The sequence below is a fragment of the Carya illinoinensis genome, chromosome 6 (genome assembly GCF_018687715.1).
Source record: "Carya illinoinensis cultivar Pawnee chromosome 6, C.illinoinensisPawnee_v1, whole genome shotgun sequence".
NCBI lineage: Eukaryota > Viridiplantae > Streptophyta > Magnoliopsida > Fagales > Juglandaceae > Carya > Carya illinoinensis.
The window spans coordinates 36,679,785-36,698,420 of NC_056757.1; the positions used below are offsets into that span (position 1 = coordinate 36,679,785).

Genomic DNA, 18,636 nt, shown 5'->3' on the forward strand with positions numbered 1-18,636 from the left:
AATAACGGGTGGTGAATCGTTAGCGATTTAGCGTAGAGGGTTAGGTCTATGAATTTCTTGTCTTGGACGGTAGCACGTACGTAGTTTCCTTTGGAGGTTTCTCACAATTTTAGGACTAAATAATCAAGTTGATGATCGACTAATTCCATGTTCATGATCATCATGAGTCATGAATTTTTGTCTGTTTCTTTGAGGTACAATATCCATGCCAATATTGTTCGATCCATTTTCTGATACGTCACGTTATCTTCATGTGATTAAGATTAGTATATATGATATATTAATTATAGTGAGGTCCATCTAAGATCGAAGGAGACATTTTCAAATCTCTCTCTCTCTCTCTCTCTCTCTCTCTCTCTCTCTCTCTATATATATATATATAGTTAATTTATATGGCATGTTAGTTATATATATTAAGCAGCTTCCTACGAGCAGGTAGGTATCATATATACGTCGAAGTCGTATGCTTGCACGCGTTGTTAACTGGGAAGTATATATAATAGGATAATACTTTGAATTTTGCAGGCCGTATCATGATGAGGAACTTGACAAATTATATATTTAGCGTATAAGTCCTATTTCTTGAACCTTATATAGCTTGACTAGCTACTCCTAAAACCCCAGAATTATTCCCTAATACAATGCCTATGTTGGGAGCCCGATCTGACACTCTTGGATGGATTGGTTCACTCAAAAGGTTCCTGTATACGCGCTTTTGAATCTGTGGATTACAGTAGTTGATCAAGTTGGAAGAACAATTCCTGATCATGAAACTGAAAGATCTTTACAAATGTTGTTGGTGAAAATTGGAAATGAATTGTCATGAAGTTGAGCTTGATCAGCACTTTTATGACATTATTATCAAATGTGTAAATTTTATGATTTGAGTTAGTGTATAGAAATAATGCATGTGTAGGCCGCCCTGCATTCTAAATGACAAACAGCACATTAATTCTTTTTGAGTTTTGCTGTCTACAAATAAATTCACATACCTATACCAATATTGCTTTTATATTTAAAATTTAAATTTGTACTATTTTTAATAAAGAGAAATACTTTTTGCAGTCGGCAGATGCAGTCGACGTGCAGTCGACTGTAAAAAAGTGAATCAATACGGGACCTACATGAAAAAAAAATTTATTTTTATAACTTTTTTTTATTCATGTAGGTCCCCTTAAATATAAAAAAAAAAATTTATAATTTTTTTTTATTCATTCCGTATAGCCGACTGCACGCCGACTGCATTTGCCAACTGTATGTAGCAAAGCCCTTTAATAAAATCTATTTTCTAACTAATCATATAAGATAAGTGCATGTATTGGTACGTAAAATTGTTTGTAACTAGATTTTTCTTTTTTATTTTATTCATAATTTTATCCTACATGCAATACAAGTGTATTGTGCGGGGCGTGGCCAGCCATAAAGAAAGTCATATAAAGCTTAATTTAAAGATTACAGAAGAATGAGCTCTCAATCTTCACTAATTTTGGAGATGCAAGCTTCTGCACATCTAGGTGCTTACAAATTCCAGACAATTACGTTGCAGAATATAACTTTGCATTTCCTTCCCACGACTTAGTCACCAATCTCTCAAAGCCTCGGTGCATCTCTCCGTTTTTTTTTTTGAGAAATTGCAGTTCAGTCAAAACCACGGCTCCTTTTACTCCTCTCTTGGCAGATCATATTTTACACGCCCAAGGTAGAGACCACAGGCAGGGGCCATGGGACTAGCAGCAGTCACAGTCTTTGCATTTAGGATTCTTTCAACTGAAATTACTCCAAGAATACGAAAGATGAAGAAATCAGTCCAACGGAAGACTTCGAACAAACACTTTTGTATTAGATATGAATATGCAAAATGAGAAAGCTATAGAGAGGTGAAATCACCATCCGAGATTGCTAATCCTCCAGTCCCAACAGCTTTAAGAACACCAACGAACAGTCTAACCTGTAAATTGGAACAGTTTCAGGCAGCTGGTCACGAATCCCAAAAATAATTGTGCGCTACAACTTCAAAAAGACTAGTCACTTGAAGCTCCCTTATAATCACTCATAAAGCCAAGTTTCCCTAATAAGTAGTCAATGTGAGAGTTACGTATGACATGACCACCTTTGTAACTTTTACACACTTGAATAAAATCTTTAACTTAAAAAATTTTACCCATTGTACGCGAGTTATTCTTTTTGCAATATGGGGCTCCCCTTCTTACATTCTAGTCGACCTCAGCAGGGCCCTAGTATCATATGACTAGCCTTCCAAATCAGGGTCATGTCATATGGTAACCCAGGGAAAGCATTAACCGGATCTGCATTAAATTCCCAAAAAGTCTAATTAATTTGAAGTTTTCCTAAAATCACTTAGTTCAATTTCCATAGCAAGTAGTCACAAATCCGATATTGACCACTTCATAACTCTTACCCACTATATGTGAGTTATTCTTCTTCCCAATGTGAGGCTGGGATGTTACAATAAGCAATAAAACTAAAAAGGTGGAGATTTTTTTTTTATCGCAAATTTTATTAATAATAGAACGGGCATAGCCTATGTAGAGAGGGCGTACACAAGAGAAACACCTAACTAGGATTTAAAGCTTAAAAAGAGGAGAAGCAAAAGAATATAGTTGTCCAATCACTTTGTAGTACTAGCTTACATCTACTCTACCAGCATTAGTTGAGGAACAAAATAATCCAAAATTATAACTATTAAAAAAAAAAAATCCAAAATTATAATTGTGTTGATTAAACCCATGGTTAACCACTTAGGTAATCCTTAAAGTGGCATCAGAGTCTCACACAAAACAACTAAGAACTTACAAGAAGTGGAAAAAGAACAGAGCCCATGACAAGAAAACAAAGTTCCAAGTTCCTTGACCGTTTTTAGCTTTTGAATAGAAACCTGATAATAATTTCAAAGGATATCTTCCAACGCAGAATCAACCACAGGACCATAAGGCTCAACTATTTTTAAAAAAGAATAAAGGTACAGAGAATAACTAACTAGTGCAGGAAAATGTGAAAACATGTGGAATGGAACAGGACCTGGTGGTAAAGAAAAGAACGTGCCCGTGCTGTTATCACAAAGCAACGATGCCTTCTCCTTGCGCCAAATCCAAGAACAGTTGCACCATTATAGTCACTTGCCCCCTCAATGGATCTAAGAGGCAGGTCATTCTCAGGCTTGTTAGAGCTTGCGCAAACATCTGCCTTGGTTAAATTCTCTTGTCTCCTCTCAATCAGTGATGGAAAATATGGAGTTGAAACTACCTCGGTAACATTGAGTTCATCTAAAGTTCTAATTGGTGATTTTGCCTGCAATTGAAGTCATAAATCAATTAGGATAGAGGAAATAATTTGAGAGAGATCCTGAAACATCAGCGGGATTAATAAACAGAAAAATAAAAGAAAAATAAGAAGAAGCTTATACTTTACCCCCTAAGCTACCACTCCCTTTTCAACATGATCACCTAATTGCCAAAGTTTTCATACTAACCCTCAACTTCCCACTCCTTTTGCAATTTGCACCCTCCTTTAAGATCAACCGTTAGATTTGTATCATGTCACTTATTTTCTTCTTTTTTTTCTTTTTCTTTTTCTTTTTTTTTTTTTTTTTAATGCTCATATCTTAACAAGGGGGGAAATAAGAGTTGTGGCATTTCAGTGGTCGTATGGCATTTCAGTGGTCGTATTGCAAAAGGAGTGAGTGGTATAAAGTGTGATGTCTCCCCCCCCCCCAAAAAAAAGAAAAAGAAAAAGAAATCTGCCAACCATCTTATAGATCAGAAACAACCTGACAACCAGCTGCTCTAAAGGAGCTAAAATCATGATGGCCAACAAGAACTTTGCATGCTTCCTACATGATTGATGGTTTTTGTTAATTGAATAAAGAATATTTAGATATAATTAGGCAACCATAACTCATTGATATTTGTTAAGGACCTGCATAGAAGGAATATCTAATTCCTCAGGAACATGCCACGCCCGGTCCTTCTCAAAAATCGACAAAGGCTCTGGCCCAGATAGCAAGCGGTAGAAATACCTAAATGATATATTCAATGAAAATTCAAATACTCATCATTGTATGTCAATGACTAAAAACAGTCAAATACTAAAACATAAGAACCTAATCAACCTATATTTAGGTAGGGACAAACCACAATGAGTGTCTGACATTGATCCAGAATTCAATATCAGTAATCAGGAATTCAATCCAGAATTCCTCTTTGATCGATACCAATATAATTTGCCAAATGGCATTATGTCAAAACCCCAAGGCAGGAGGCAACGGGCCATGCCTTGACCAACACCCGCCCATGCCAGGACAGCACGCCAGCAGCACTGTTGGTGTTGCTTGATTGCCCACAGACCGAGCCCTTGGTGAATGCTAGACCACAGTCACCCTCCATCAGGCAGCGAACAGTCAGCACGCACACGCAAGCGAGATTGTCACACCACGCTCAGCGCACGGCTAAATTGCACGCATGCCTAGTGCGCGTGCACAGCGGGCACGCATGGGCTATGCGCACACACCGCGTGCATGCATGGGCCGTGCGTAGGCACAAGGCCCATGCATGGCCTAGGCACCCGCGCAGCGCACGCTTGCACACCCACCTTGGAATTGACGATGCGGTTGCCCAGCAGGCCCACCCATGCTGGCATGCCGCTCAACGCCCTGGTCTTGACCAGGGCCATGCTGATCAACGCCCAGGCCTTGGCCAGGGCTTTGCTGCTCAACGCCTTGGTCTTGACCAGGGCCATGCTGATCAACACCCTGGCTTTGGCCAAGGTCTTGTTGACCAACGCCCAGGCACCACAGCCTGGGCCATGCAGACCAACGCCCAGGCCCTACTGGCCTGGACCATGCAGTAGCCTACCGTGCTTAAGCCAACCATAGTCCAACCCAGCGACTCATCAATGGCACCCAGCCCACACATGCAAGGACCATGGACCAGCCAAGGCTAGCCCGGTAGGCCAACCTGAAGACCCACACGTGCAAGCATGCAGCCTATGCTGTGAGTCATCCTGGCCACCCATGGGCCATTGACAGCATGAGGTCTTAACCAGGAGGCGTGGACCTAGAACCATTTTCCCTTTGTAATCATTTTAATTGCTTTCTAGTATAAGTTAGGAATAGAACATCACTTTGTTTTATCTTGGAACATTTGGACGAATTTGGCTTGTAAGCCCCCATAGACACATTGGTGCTTTGTCACTTAGGCTCCATTGGGTGCAATCCGTGAATCCCAAAGGAGAAGGCTCACCTTGTGCAATTCGTGAATCAGGGTAACCTATTGATTTCATTGTTTTCCTTTGATTAATGCATTGTTAAGGTATTTCAGCATTTTGGATTGTGTCAATTGCATCACATTCACACTTGCTTGCTGATCATTTTGAACTGTTCGAGTGGGGCATCGCTTAAGGCAGCCACGAGTTGCCATTGAAGGGCATCTGGTCTGCACCAGGCCACCCTGGTCGAATCTGGTGCAAGGTCAGGGACAAGCTGACAGTTACCACCCACCAGCCAAGCCACACGCCCAGCTCTTGCTACCTGTCTAGCCATAACCGCTCCCCTACTTTGTAGGGAGTAACCAACCATCCCTTAAACCACTCAGCCATCACCCACTCGGCCAACTCACTTAAACCACCCTTAGCCACGTGTGCTTCATCATCAGAAGACACATGTGTATGACTTGGTCAGCCCCCCAAGCAAGCGACACCTGTGCTTGACTTGGTCAGCCACCATCAGGAGATACATGTGTGTCTGATTTGGTCAACCCACCAGCAGGAGCCACGTGTGCCTGACTTGGTCAGCCAGCCACTTAACCGTCTAATTCCACTCACAACCATTTTAGCCCATTCATCTACTGCACATGCATGCATGCACGCCCAGTCACTAGAATCACGCACACCATCAGCTACTGATCAATCATACGAACTCAGCCAACACCACCCATAACCATCATGGTCAAGCAAGTGGCAACCCACATCGGTCATTGAGGAGCAAGAAGGGGCGCGGCAGCTTGGTGTTTAGGATCTTGACCGAGGACCCTATCACATTAGCAGCTACCCAGTTTTACTTCCAACAGACCCCTATGTAATCTAAAACTTAGTTGAAAGTGACGAAAACTCGAAGTGCCTACCAATATAAGCTGCAACTACCATGGCGTAGTTTACATTAACTGAGTACCTACGTGCGCTCTTGAGCTTTGAATCTAGCATGAAAATCTGCTGGAACACATCGGACATCAATCACCATTATATCACCTTCATTCCTCTGGGATCAAAAAGAAAAATGTCAGTAGATTGGTAGAATGATCCCAATTGACAAATGAACTTCAAAGTATGCCAGTTAGAAGCGTTTCAGATCCACAATTTCTTATAAATAAGGTTGCATCAAAACACATGAAATGGTTTTCCCTCTTTATTGCAACTGCCCTATCGAAACCTTCATCTAAATGGAGGTGGCTCAATGAAAAGACCACCTATTGAAAACAGACTCATCCTCATCCTAACAGATTGAATGTGAACAATGTTTTGTACCATAATTAACAGAACACCCAACATAATGACAATGGAATTAGGACATCCAGAAAATATGAATAAATATATTACAATGGCCATAACAAGCATAAATGTTTATCTTGATGAAAACATTGTGTTATAGAATTCTTGACGCCACACCTGTAAGAAATGGTTCACAGCTCTTCTGACCACATTAGGCTCATGAGGTGGTAACTGCATTTCAAAAAAATGAAGAGCAGTTCAGAAATTGGTACTAAATTCTTATAATTCCAGAGCCCTGATAATTTAACTGAAACAGCAAAGCTCATCCAAAGATCAAAATCCTCCAAGATCAGCTGTTTTGTGTGTGTGTGTGTGTGAGACAGAGAGAGAGAGAATAAGACCACTTGGATTTGTAGCGGGGTACCATTTTTTTCACTTTTCCTACTGGTGCCTTCAACTTAAATTAAACATTCTTACTTGTGCATCCATGTGCACAGCATAAGTTCTCATAATAACTGATAGATTGCATACCACTTCCCCAGGCTTCCTTTTGCTTATGCGCTGAACATCTATGTGACAGACATTTGATACGGCATGCACTCCTGCATCCTGCAATAAAAAGAAAGTAGACATCCCTGCACCTCATATGTTATATAAAAGTACCTCATGGTAAGGCATAACAAAGACGTGACATGGAAAAGGAGCTTATTTTTGCTGCGAGCAAACACATTAATCCCATCGGTGGAAGATTGCATCAATGCAGATACAAAATCAAAACTATACATCTGTCTCTAAATCTATTAAAAACATGATGCACAGGGTGTAGCCTGATGGTCAAAGGAAGGGCTTGAGATGAATTGTATGCTCAGACATCTTGGGTCCGATTCCTCCCTAGGAGTTCTCCCAGATTACGTGATACACAATTCTAGAGGGCGCATTCATCCGGGGTTTACTCTCTAGGTGTGAGTCCAATGGGTCTCGGTGAGGTTTCATGTTATAAAAAAGGAAAGAAACACGAGCCTACAATGAAGAAAATATCCTACTGTTAAAAATAATATGAACCGGGTAGCAGAGTATATACTTACAGTTCGACTTGAACAACAAATTGAAACTGGCTGGCCAATAAATTTACGAAAAGCTTCCTGCACCAACCATAAGACACCCAACATTAGCCAATCAGTCGATACGAAACAGTAACTAGCATTTTCATCCAATAACATCCGCGAAAACAAAATGCAGGGACTGTACTGATACATACCAAAACATATTCTCCGTTTACTTGATAATAAAACCGGGATAACAAAATAAATAAAAATAACAGATAATAAGCAATAAAAAGAAGATTTTTTATGTCATAAACAATAGAAGATAAAGGGAAAAAAATATGAAGTCGTGAGGATCTCACTATTTGAAAACCAAGAAAAGTCTATCATCTGGACGGTACTTTTTTGCTTTTTTAGAAGCAAAAAATGAAACTTTCACATGCCAAAAAAAAATAAAAAAATGGAAATGAACTTCCCGAAAACAAAAGAAATGGAAGCATAGAAACGTACCTTAAGAGCGCCAACAACCGTACGGCAATTAGGCTGGTGCTGAGACCCAGAAAAACGAGTCCCAATATACTCGATCGCGACCAGGTAGCGTTGAATTCCATTTCCCGGGTTCGGACTCATAGATACTTGTTGCTGTTGTTCCTCTTCGTCGGCGCTTATGTACTCGGAGGCGGTTTTTGGGACTTCGGGAGGCCTTTTAGGAGACTCCGAGACACTGTCTAGCAAGTGCTTGGGTTTTTCTGTCATGGATCTAAACAGCCCCGAAGTTGCAAGTAGGGGTTTTCTTTATTCTGGACGTTGGGGGGCTCAGGGTTTAAGGGTTTGGACGCCGTGTTGTTTAGGTTCCGAACCGTTACGTCGAGTGCCTTTTCTGTTTTTTTCTCGGAGGGATTCAATTTCATCTTTTTTGACATTTTCAACAGTTTAGTTTCTTTCTTTGTGAAGAACCACAGATAATCATGGCACTTGCAACTTTTCCAATAAGTGAAGAAATATTTAAAAAGATTCGAGGGATGTAGACAAAAATACATGGATGAACAGGCAGATTGCGTGAAATCCTTACAGACGAGTGAAGTCGTAAAGGGCATATAGAGGTCCAGTATGATCAGATAAGCAAATATCTATATTTATGAGCTGCTATCTCAAGTAACAACATAAGAGCATTCATCTCATTTGCACCATTTCATTACCGTAACAAATCCAAATGGTTGAATAAAGATAGCATTTCCATGGAGAAACAAAATGCTAACATCATCTCTGTGATGCAATCAGGATTCGAGCACAAAACTACAAACCATATCTCAACTAACATTTGGTAGGACTTAAAGGATATGCAAAAAAAATTAAACACGCACCAACTTGAAAATACAATAAATTTGAACAGGAAACGAAGGGGAGGGGGGCCGCGCTCAGCCTATATCTTGACAACTACACCTAAAAACTCTAAAATGCCGACGCTTCTCAGACCAATGGGATAGAATTATCTGTAGGAGGATTCTTTACAGAAATACTCTTCTGAGGGGCAGGGCAGGCATTGAGGGAAAGATTTTTTGTGAGATTGATAAGAGAACTGGGATTGGTAGTTCTCTTGATGCCTCCAGATTCCACCTCAATATTCCTTTCTCCTGTTTTAATGTTCTGTTAAGAGAGACGGAAAAAAAAAAAGAAAAAAAAAAGGAGAATAGCATCAATAAAATTTCAATGCAAGAGCAAAAATGGTTTGTAATCAGAGAACATAAATACGCCTTGATTTCCTTTCGAATGCATGTAAGAGAAACAACACATCCATTACCCTTAACATGATTCTGCTTGATTGGGTGAAGTTTTTAGCTTCCACAACAATTCCAAGCAAAATTCCTTACTATCAGGAAATGACATAAAAGAGTTTGTTTAAGTAAAATTTTATGATATAAAAGAGTTAAGCAATTAAAAGATTAACTATGGTTCAAAAACATTTTTTTTTTATTAAGTAATAATCTTTGTTGAATATGAAGAAACTATGGTTCAAAAACATAAGAGAAGATGAGATGCATATGAAGCAAAATGAGCAGAAGTTGTCCCTTTTTTCTGAAAGTTGTCCCTTAGAATATATAAAAATAAACATTCTTGAAATTTATTTTTTTCCTTCTCGGTAATTTGAGGTAAAAAATAATCACAAGACCCACCTTCCTCTACAAATATCCTTTAGGTCTCAATAAAAGAAAATAAAAACTACTTAAAACAAACACACTATTTCCCTTCCAAAGGAAGGATCTCATAACTTGTTCAATCTTTTTGGTAACTCCTTTTGGAAGAATAAAAAGGATTAAATTCTCTAGGTCCCAATTTTTTTTCTTTTTTTTGATAAGTAAGAGAAAAAGTATTATTGATTCTCTAGGTCCCAATTAAAACAAGGTTGGTCCCTTTTTTTTTTTGGCAAGTACACTGTTGTACCAACAGAAAATAACATAGTAGTGCTGCCATTTTGTAAAAACATTCATGAAAAAAAGAGTCCTCTGCCCTGGGAAAAATTGTAGCATTATTCAAAAGGAAAGCAACTTACAGAAAAATCTCCGTTACTGTACATATCCATTTGCAGAGTTGCTGGCTTACTGCTCTTGGAATGGAGAGACTTCACTCTACTTTCATAAAATTTGAAATCATCTAACAAAGATGTTTTTGCTGTGTAGCTCTTAAAAATACAAAGCATCTGCAAGCCTTGATTAAGTCCAATCTGCAAAGTATAATAACAAAAACAACAGTCCCAATAAATAAGAAGCATAAAATGTTAACAATTCTGAAAGTGGTTCCTTGGGCAATCGGTGGGTTAAAGTTTCATTAATACAAGGTTTTGTTGCTTAGAAACAAAGTTCAAACATATCATAAAAGAGATTCAAATTTTTTTCGTAAGTAATAAAATATTGGCATAGCAAAGTACGCATAAAAGTATACAAGGGGAACACTTGGACACAAAAGAAGATTCAGTAACTAAAAGGTCCGTGGAATCAACACCTAATACAATTCTTTTCATTCAGCTCAGGTAAGTTCTAAATTTTGTTTACTTTTTTCTTTTTATCAGTAAGTTCTGCATGTTGTTAAAAACCATGAGAATGAAATTCTTATTAAATTTTGATATAAAGCAACCCAGTTAACTCAACTATGCTTTAATTTGAATTAAAAGGTGATAGTTTTCATGCATAAATTTTAATTATTAAAAATATATAGAAGTATGCACATGCAATTAGTGTCCAACTTTTAGTCCTTTTGGTTCCTAGTAGTGTCTCAATTTTAAACCGAGCAAGAGAAAAAAATGAAAGATATGCGAAAACATTTTTTTCTAGTAAGTGAGGTTCAAAGAATATTGCATATAAAAAAATGCCGAATCCTTCCAATCTAGGGAGCTGACTCATGATTTCTTCTTTTTAAAGACATGAGACACCAGTTTAACACGTACACTTTGAAAGCAGCAAGCACTTGTAGAGTGCCATAAACAAGGAAAATTGAGTAATACCTCTTGAGTGTCACGGGTAAAGGTTACAGGCCGATTATCATTGTTCTCCAGGATAATGTGCCGCAACTGACCATTAGGAACATCTTTTATTATATGCCATTTCACTGGGAAGAACCCATTCCACTTGTCAAGTTGCCAAAAGTCCATGTCTTTATTAAAGTCCACCTGGCCAACCATCTCAGCAACGCCCACAAACTGTCCACTTCCATTAACCTACAATGAAGAGAAATGGAAAATGAAAGGTGAAGTGGTTATACAACTTTAGGCAACACCTTTTTTTTCACAACTAGTAAATATTTGTTGATAAGTGCAGAAAGTGCAACTCAAGTACAGAGTATACAGGAGATACACAACTTCAGGCAATACTTCAAGGTATATATGGTCATCTTTAATAGATTACATCTATCTGCCCACTTCCAAAAATCAATGTAAGTTAACAGTTACACATAATTTAAAAATAACAAAGAAACACTGAACAAAATCCCAAACCATGACAGTAACGTCTGCTATTTCTATTCAAAAAAATTTTTTATCCTTCTTAACTCTATCTTCTATCTTCCTCCAAGCATTAACAAAAGAATGACCATACTATAATCTTCTAGCTGGCTCTTGAGCAACAAAAGTCTCCAATGAAATAGAGATGAAGCAAGAGCACAGAAGCTAGCTTATTAAAGCATCCTAGTTACAAAATCAAATAATCGGGAAAATTTAGACTTATGCCCCATTTGGATAGTGAAAGTATTTCATTTGATCTCATCTTATCATTACAACTTTCCCAAATTTTCACATAAAATATAATAAACAATTAAGTTTTTTCAAATCCCATAACAATAATAATATTAAAAAATAATATTCTAACAATATTTTATTCAATTTTTAACTTTTATCTTAACTCATCTCATCTTAACTCACCATCCAAACGGCACCTTAATAGTCACACATAAAATGTGTTTTAAACAATAAAAATGATAAAACATGTGATTTACCCAGCAAAAAAGGGCAAGATTTATTGCAAAAGAATACATTTTCAACTCACCGAAAAGAAAAGAAAGATTGGACACCTGCTACTTTTCTCAGCGGCTTTTGCTTCAGCATCACGGAATGCTGCATCTAGCTTCTTATTTCCATTTGGGGTACTAGACCAAACATCGTACTTAATGCTCTTATGAACATCATCTTCACTGTAAGACTTGATGATGTAGAACTTAGCATTTTCATAATCAGTTTGAAAATCATCAAGGTTGTATTGATCTCTACGGACAGAGAACCCAAATGCTTCCTTTTCACCCGATGAGTCTAAAGGTGTGCTATTGGTGTGTGCCCTAGGACCACGAGTTAGTTCAGTCAAGGCTTCAAGTTCTCCAGTCCAGTTGTATTTGTCTCTTGACTTGTACCTGTCATTTAAATTCCCTGCTCTCCAATTTGGTCTGTAGTTCACTTGACCATTATGCGGTAGCAGACCTTGTTTTTGGTAAGTAAATGATGAAAACTTTCCAATCGGATGGTAATCCTTCAAAAGGCCTTTTGAGAAGTCAGAACCCACATAAGGCACCTGAAACATTAAATGTTCAACTAATAAAAAACAATTCTATCACATAAGAGAGTCCATGATTGAAGGTAATGATAACACCTTCACATATCAATTCCAACAAAAGTATTCTTCCTGATAAATTAAAAAGAATCTTTAATAACAAAGTTTTTTTGATAGGGATGACTGAAACAGATTTAGGGCAAGTAGAATGCAATAGACTTCTCTAACTGCAATAAATGACAGCGCATCCAATTTAAAGAACTTAACCCCAAGGATAGGATAGATAGAGAGGCAATGCCATAATAATCTTAAATATTTTGCTAAAAGTTTAATTATAGTTTATGGAATGGTTATGCCTTCGATAATTTGTTTTTATAAGAATATTTATTAAACCACATAATTAGGCATGAACCAAGTACACAGGGAGTATACAAGAGAAAACACCTAATTACAAGCTATAGGAGCTGGAAAGAGCAGCAAAGAAATCATGAAAACTAATCCCATCCAATACAATAGCCGACGCCCAAAGTAACAATTTATGGGAAAACAATCTCTAATTCCTCCCAATGAATGTTCTATATTTTCAAAACAACGTTCGTTCCTCTCATTCCATATACACCACATAAGACATAATGGCACCATCTTCCAAACAGCCAAAATTTGGCAATTACCCTGGATTCCTCTCCAACAAGCCAATAGATCCACCATCATCCTAGGCATCACCCAGGCAATACCAAGCCTATCAAAAATCTCATCCCACAGAACTTTTACCACTTCACAATGGCATTCAATAAATATAATGAATAACAAAGTAAATTTCTTGCCAAAAAAAAGTTAGTATAAAGTAATGAATAATAAACAGGGTCCAATATATTACCCCGAAACATCAAAATTAGCATCATATTTTTATGAGGGTGCTTCAAACATAAAGTACCTTGTTTACTGTCCTGATAGGTTGTGTATGAGGAAGAGACTTCGAAATTTTGCTAGCAGTGTTGCCATTTGCTTTCATAGGGTAAAAGTCATTTGACTTTGCAAGAGGAGTAGAACCTGAAGCACATTTTACATTTGTAACACCAGTGGCGGTTCCATTTGGAACATCCCCAACAAATGTCGGGTCCCATGAATAACAAGGCACAGCTTCTGATCCATAGGAAACAGGTTGCTGAAGATATCCCGAGGAAGGAAAATATTGTTGTTGACCAGCACACTGGCCACCAGCACCCACAAGAGATCCAGAAGCAAATTGGTTATAGCCCGGCAGATAATAGACCACTGAACCATTGTCTTGAATACCCTGGAGTAAAATCCAATGAAGAAGGAAACAGCCACTAACTTCAATTATTAATGCCATGTTTGCAGTATATAAATCAGTTTCATCAGAAATTTCACAAAATATGTGTGGCAGAACATACTGTCTGAGAACCATCTCCTTTAAGATTATAATTATCATCCGACTGAGTAAAGGATCCATTACATCCTGCAAAATGACAGAATACACAAAATATTCCCCTATAAAAATGAATAGAAAGCTGATAATTCAGAATCATAATATTTAATACTAACAGGCTCAACATCATCTGCAAATTGAACAAACAAATTGGAACTTCCCAGAAAGTTTTCCACATTTGCTAGATAATTCTGAAGAAATAGGGTAAAACCCTTTCTGTCCATATATCAGTAATGAGCTGTCTCAGATGTTATATTTGGGCAAAGTGTAGAGCTAGATATGGTAATAATGCAAGGGTGCTGAGGCTGGTACAGTGTTTTTCTCAAACATTCAGATTATACTTCCGCAAGTAAAGATATCACACATTATTGATAAGCTGTCTTTTATATATATATATATATATATATATAATCTGTCAGTAGCTGTTTTCATTAGAACCCTTTGAGGCATTATTTATATTCAACCTGCTATCTGACCACAAACAGACCCTTGTGAGGCAATGCATGTCCAACAATACATCTAATGTGCTATACTAAAAGCAGGGCCATATACACAAAATAACTGCTAACCCAGGATCCACCATTCAACTAAACCCAGAGATGGAATAGGCAGAATCCTTATCCCATCATAATTAAACCAACCTCTAAGTCCCAATCATTCTATGGCTGTCTCAACTCCATACTTCAGAAGCTCTTAACTATATTTCACCCAAACTAATTCTAGATATCAATGTTTTTTTTTTTTTTTTATAGGTAATTACAGATATCAATAGAGACATCTGCAATGGAATGCCCTTCGCCATAGGTGACATAGGAAAAGTCGATAGTCAGTGTTACACCCTTAGTAAGTGTTCTACCTGAAGAAACTATGGCTCCCACGTCAGAGTTGAAGGAAAATGGTGTAACACCGATGTCTAAAGGAGATGTAGGGTCAGTCGAAGTTGCACATAAAGGGTCACCGGAGGTGAAGGAACTTGATGTACTGTCGAGACTTGCTGCCAACCCAGAACCTCCAATAGTGACCATGACCTCACCATTGCAGAGAACCAATGGAGTTGTTGAAGAGGGTGGGGGGGAAAATATGTGTTTGTCGTTAGTGCCTTGCGAGGATGAATGTTTAGGGCCTAGTGTTCAGTTGGGAACTGTGTCTAGGGAAGATGTTGTCCCCTTGTTATCTCTTTCTCCGTTAAACAATATAGCTGGATCATCATTGGATTGGGTTTTGCAAAAGGTTAATGAGAGACTGTAGTGTGTGGGGGTTACATTTGTAGGGTTTGATGACCAATTCACAGCTCTTCTCACTACAATTGAGGTGGGTCACTCGCTTGAAACAAATTCAAGATTTAAGAAGAGCAGGAAGTTAAAGTGTCTTACTTGGACAATCAATTATGAAGCAAAGGGAGATAGTACAAGTCAAGGGAGGATTAGAGGGAAGGCATAAAGCCTTCCTCAGTCCTCGTAGGATCATTCGGGTGGAGTATTAATTGTGTGGAAAACAAAGGGTTGGGGTAGGTACAGTGACTTGCTTTGCTTTGGAGAGGTGTGTTTTTTCCCAACAAGGCTTGGTGTATATCGGATAGGTTTCTAATTTCCCCCTCTTGGGCAATGTTCATTAGGGGCTCTTAATTATGGGTTAGGTGATCTCTCTTGTATACACTCAATGTAATTGGTTACGCCTAGTGATATTAATATATGTTTACTTATAAAAAAAAGATATCAATATTTTTTTTTTTTAATATATGTGGGTGTCTGGGCAGCTTACGTGCACCTTGACTAATCTCATGAGCCCCTGAAGTTAACGGCTAGGTAAACCTCCAGTGGCTTTGAAGGGACTCGAACTGGTGATCATTTGGGAGCAAACCCAAGACCTGACCAACTGAGCTACCCTTCAGGGTTAAGATATCAATATTCTTTTGATAATTACATTGAAAACAAAATATCTTAGTAAAAAATGAGAGAAAAAATTATTTTAGAATATATTCTGCATGTAAATATCTGAACAAGCAAACAAATTACTTATTTATTTTTTTGCTTATCCTGGAAGAGAACTTTTTTTTATGAGTTTATCTTGATAGACAATATTATTATAATGATAGACCTTTTACATCACAAAGCAGCACATGATTTGGTTTATGGGACCAATTACATAACACAGAAAATATCAGTCCAAGCGTTCTATGCAGCTTTGTCATGCCCCATTACATATGATTTGTCAAAAAACTTCAAGAGTTCTAGAGATTAATGTTGTGGACGAAGAACCATTTTGACATCTAACCTGGGTAATAATAATTGTAACAGCTAGTAGGTGGATGGAAAACACCCTGCCCTCCAACTGACTCATGATCAGTCTCACCTTTGGTGCTAGAGGTAGCATCTGCTGAAGATGGTATAGAGGAGGTTGACTTAGATGGTACCCCATCATTTCCAGAAATCTGCAAGAAATACATGTTTTAACACAGCATAATCTCATTTTTTTTTTTAATAAGTAAATATGCCAAATTATATCAAAGAGTGGTAGGGGCACAACCCAAGTACACAGTGAGTATATAAAGGGGAGCACCTAATTAAAAAAAGTCGGACAAGAATTCACAAAGTTTATAAAAGGAAGAGAAGCAGGTATTGTAGTGGGCAGTGTCTAATCACATAGAGAAAAAATAATCTCATTGCATTATAGAACTAATAAGTTAGAAAAGGATAAATTTAACTGATACAAGTAGCAACTACTAACTTAAAAAGATGACAAAAGGTTTTGAACCTCAATGATTTTCAAATTTGTAGCCAAACTCTAAGTTGAGAAAAATGCAGCAAACGAACAGAATTTGAAACAGAAACAAAATAGGAGGACAAATTTGAATAGTTAAATATGACATACCACTTCTTGCTCACGCAATTCTATAATAGATTCCAACTTCAAACCTCCTGCAGCCCCAGGCTCAGCTGGAATATATAGTTAAGTAAATCATCAAAGCCTAAATGAAATTTTTTGACTTGCCCCCAAAACAATGATCTTTTTCCATAAGTCCACAAAAATGAAATTGACCGTTGCAACATGATCAATTCAGGCTGTGGCCATGAGGTCAATTCAGAAAATTAAACCCACCCCATCAATCAAAAAAATCAAATCCACGGTATGTGGCCAGTCTAACATCTGAAAAGTATTCGCAAATCCACACTACCTCTTGAATAATGGCTTACACTTGGAATATCAACTGTTTGTAAGAGAGGGATTCTTCTTTTCCATCAAGATCACAAAGTTTGATGCAATTTTCAAATTTACACGTCCAAATGTTCAATCTTCCAATGCCAAAGACAGATTGGGTAGATAAAGCCAATTCTATTGCAGTACAAACAGCCCAGATCTTATTATTGAATTAGTAGCAAGTATATACCTAAAAGATTCAATTTTATACTTGGACATAGAAGCTAAGATCATCAAACAGAAGACTACAGGATACATTTCTCGATACTCTTTTCACCAGCCATTGTCTATCTTCAAAATTCGAATTCCCCTACAATTATACAACAGAGAAGAAAAGAAAGAAAGTTAGAAAAAAGCAAGCGGCCTAAGTCTTTAAGTAAGGCTTTGTTTCCCAACAGAACACTGTTTCGAATAGAGGAAATCTTACTAAAATTGTCGATAGACTTCAAACCGGAGGAATCGCGGAAAAGAATAATTAATTTTTAACCTTACAACGTTAGAGCAAGTAAAATTAACTTTAAAAAATTATGAAGTTATCAAATAAAAATATGAATTGAATAAAATAAAACGCGCGTATAATAATGTATCTAATCTAACGCACGAGGCTCACATCAGCACACCTGTCAAAACAGTACGCACAGAAAGGAGACTTAAATGACAACCTAAATAAAAACCCAAGGGTTTATTATATGCGTTTATATTTCTAAACTCTCGCACCAAGGAAATGTATCAGATATAATAAATAAACTATTTTTAGATATTATTTATAACTCTCCAAATTTTTACAAACTATTTTAAAAATCCACCAAATTTTAGATATCATGAGACGGGCGGAACTTCGGCCGAATTTCTAAAGCTACGTAACGGAGAAGTAAGCCCAAAGAAGCACAAAAGTTTCGATCTTTTTCGTGAGAAAACCTTTGTTTAGGTGCCGAGAATCTACGAGAAGAGAAATGAAAGTAACGCAACCCTAACATATAGAGAAATTCCGAGCTATCTTTGATCAGCGGTCAAAAAGATCACAAAATAAAACTTTGTTTGCAAATTTGAGAGAGGGAAAGAGGTGGAGAGAAACGTTTCAATCAAGGAGACGGACAGAAGAGCTCGAGAAGGATCTCTATCACACAGTAACACTTGATAGTAAAAAAGGTGGAAAGAAAGGAAAGCGAACGTAACAACTAAAACAAACCTATAAAACGAGGATCAACACGGCTCGGCACGATATGAGTCGGAAAACCGCTTTTTTCCCGAAAAGCGGTTTCCGATGTCAGAGGGAGAAAGAGAGGGAGAGAGAGAGAGAGAGAGAGAGAGACAGGCAGTGTAGCGAGGAGAAGGAAGAGAGAAACCCTTAGCGGTGGATTGGACGGCTAAGATTTGTTCAAACTTTAGTGTAAGATGGATTTGGAGCGTTGGA

At 37.8% G+C, this 18,636-nt stretch overlaps 2 protein-coding genes across 5 annotated transcripts; both read right to left on the minus strand.

Moving 5' to 3' along the window:
- Positions 1-1,331: 1,331 nt before the first annotated feature.
- LOC122313736 (tRNA pseudouridine synthase A-like) lies at positions 1,332-8,546 on the minus strand. Of its 3 annotated transcripts, XR_006243477.1 has the most exons (11): positions 8,055-8,546; positions 7,587-7,643; positions 7,033-7,110; positions 6,679-6,732; positions 6,189-6,271; positions 3,937-4,036; positions 3,788-3,850; positions 3,040-3,309; positions 2,162-2,306; positions 1,888-1,948; positions 1,675-1,767 (listed from the first exon to the last, which is right to left on the minus strand). XR_006243477.1 is itself a non-coding variant. In XM_043128932.1 (10 exons), the coding sequence occupies exons 1-10, from the start codon at positions 8,298-8,300 to the stop codon at positions 1,661-1,663; spliced, it is 1,119 nt and encodes a 372-aa protein (XP_042984866.1). In that variant the 5' UTR covers positions 8,301-8,546; the 3' UTR covers positions 1,332-1,660. The 3 variants fall into 3 exon arrangements, 2 of the variants coding, with proteins under 2 accessions (XP_042984866.1, XP_042984867.1); XM_043128932.1 differs by lacking the exon at positions 2,162-2,306 and having other exon boundaries at positions 1,332-1,767; XM_043128933.1 differs by lacking the exons at positions 2,162-2,306; positions 3,788-3,850 and having other exon boundaries at positions 1,332-1,767.
- Positions 8,547-8,700: 154 nt separating this feature from the next.
- Positions 8,701-18,568, minus strand: LOC122313734 (YTH domain-containing protein ECT4-like). 2 transcript variants are annotated; one of them, XM_043128931.1, is made up of 10 exons: positions 18,412-18,568; positions 17,479-17,532; positions 16,896-16,960; positions 16,377-16,455; positions 13,990-14,054; positions 13,509-13,871; positions 12,080-12,595; positions 11,044-11,256; positions 10,096-10,266; positions 8,701-9,191 (listed from the first exon to the last, which is right to left on the minus strand). In XM_043128931.1, exons 2-10 carry the CDS (start codon positions 17,504-17,506, stop codon positions 9,015-9,017), a joined length of 1,677 nt encoding a protein of 558 aa, XP_042984865.1. In that variant the 5' UTR covers positions 17,507-17,532; positions 18,412-18,568; the 3' UTR covers positions 8,701-9,014. The 2 variants fall into 2 exon arrangements, with proteins under 2 accessions (XP_042984865.1, XP_042984864.1); XM_043128930.1 differs by having other exon boundaries at positions 16,299-16,455.
- Positions 18,569-18,636: the final 68 nt, after the last annotated feature.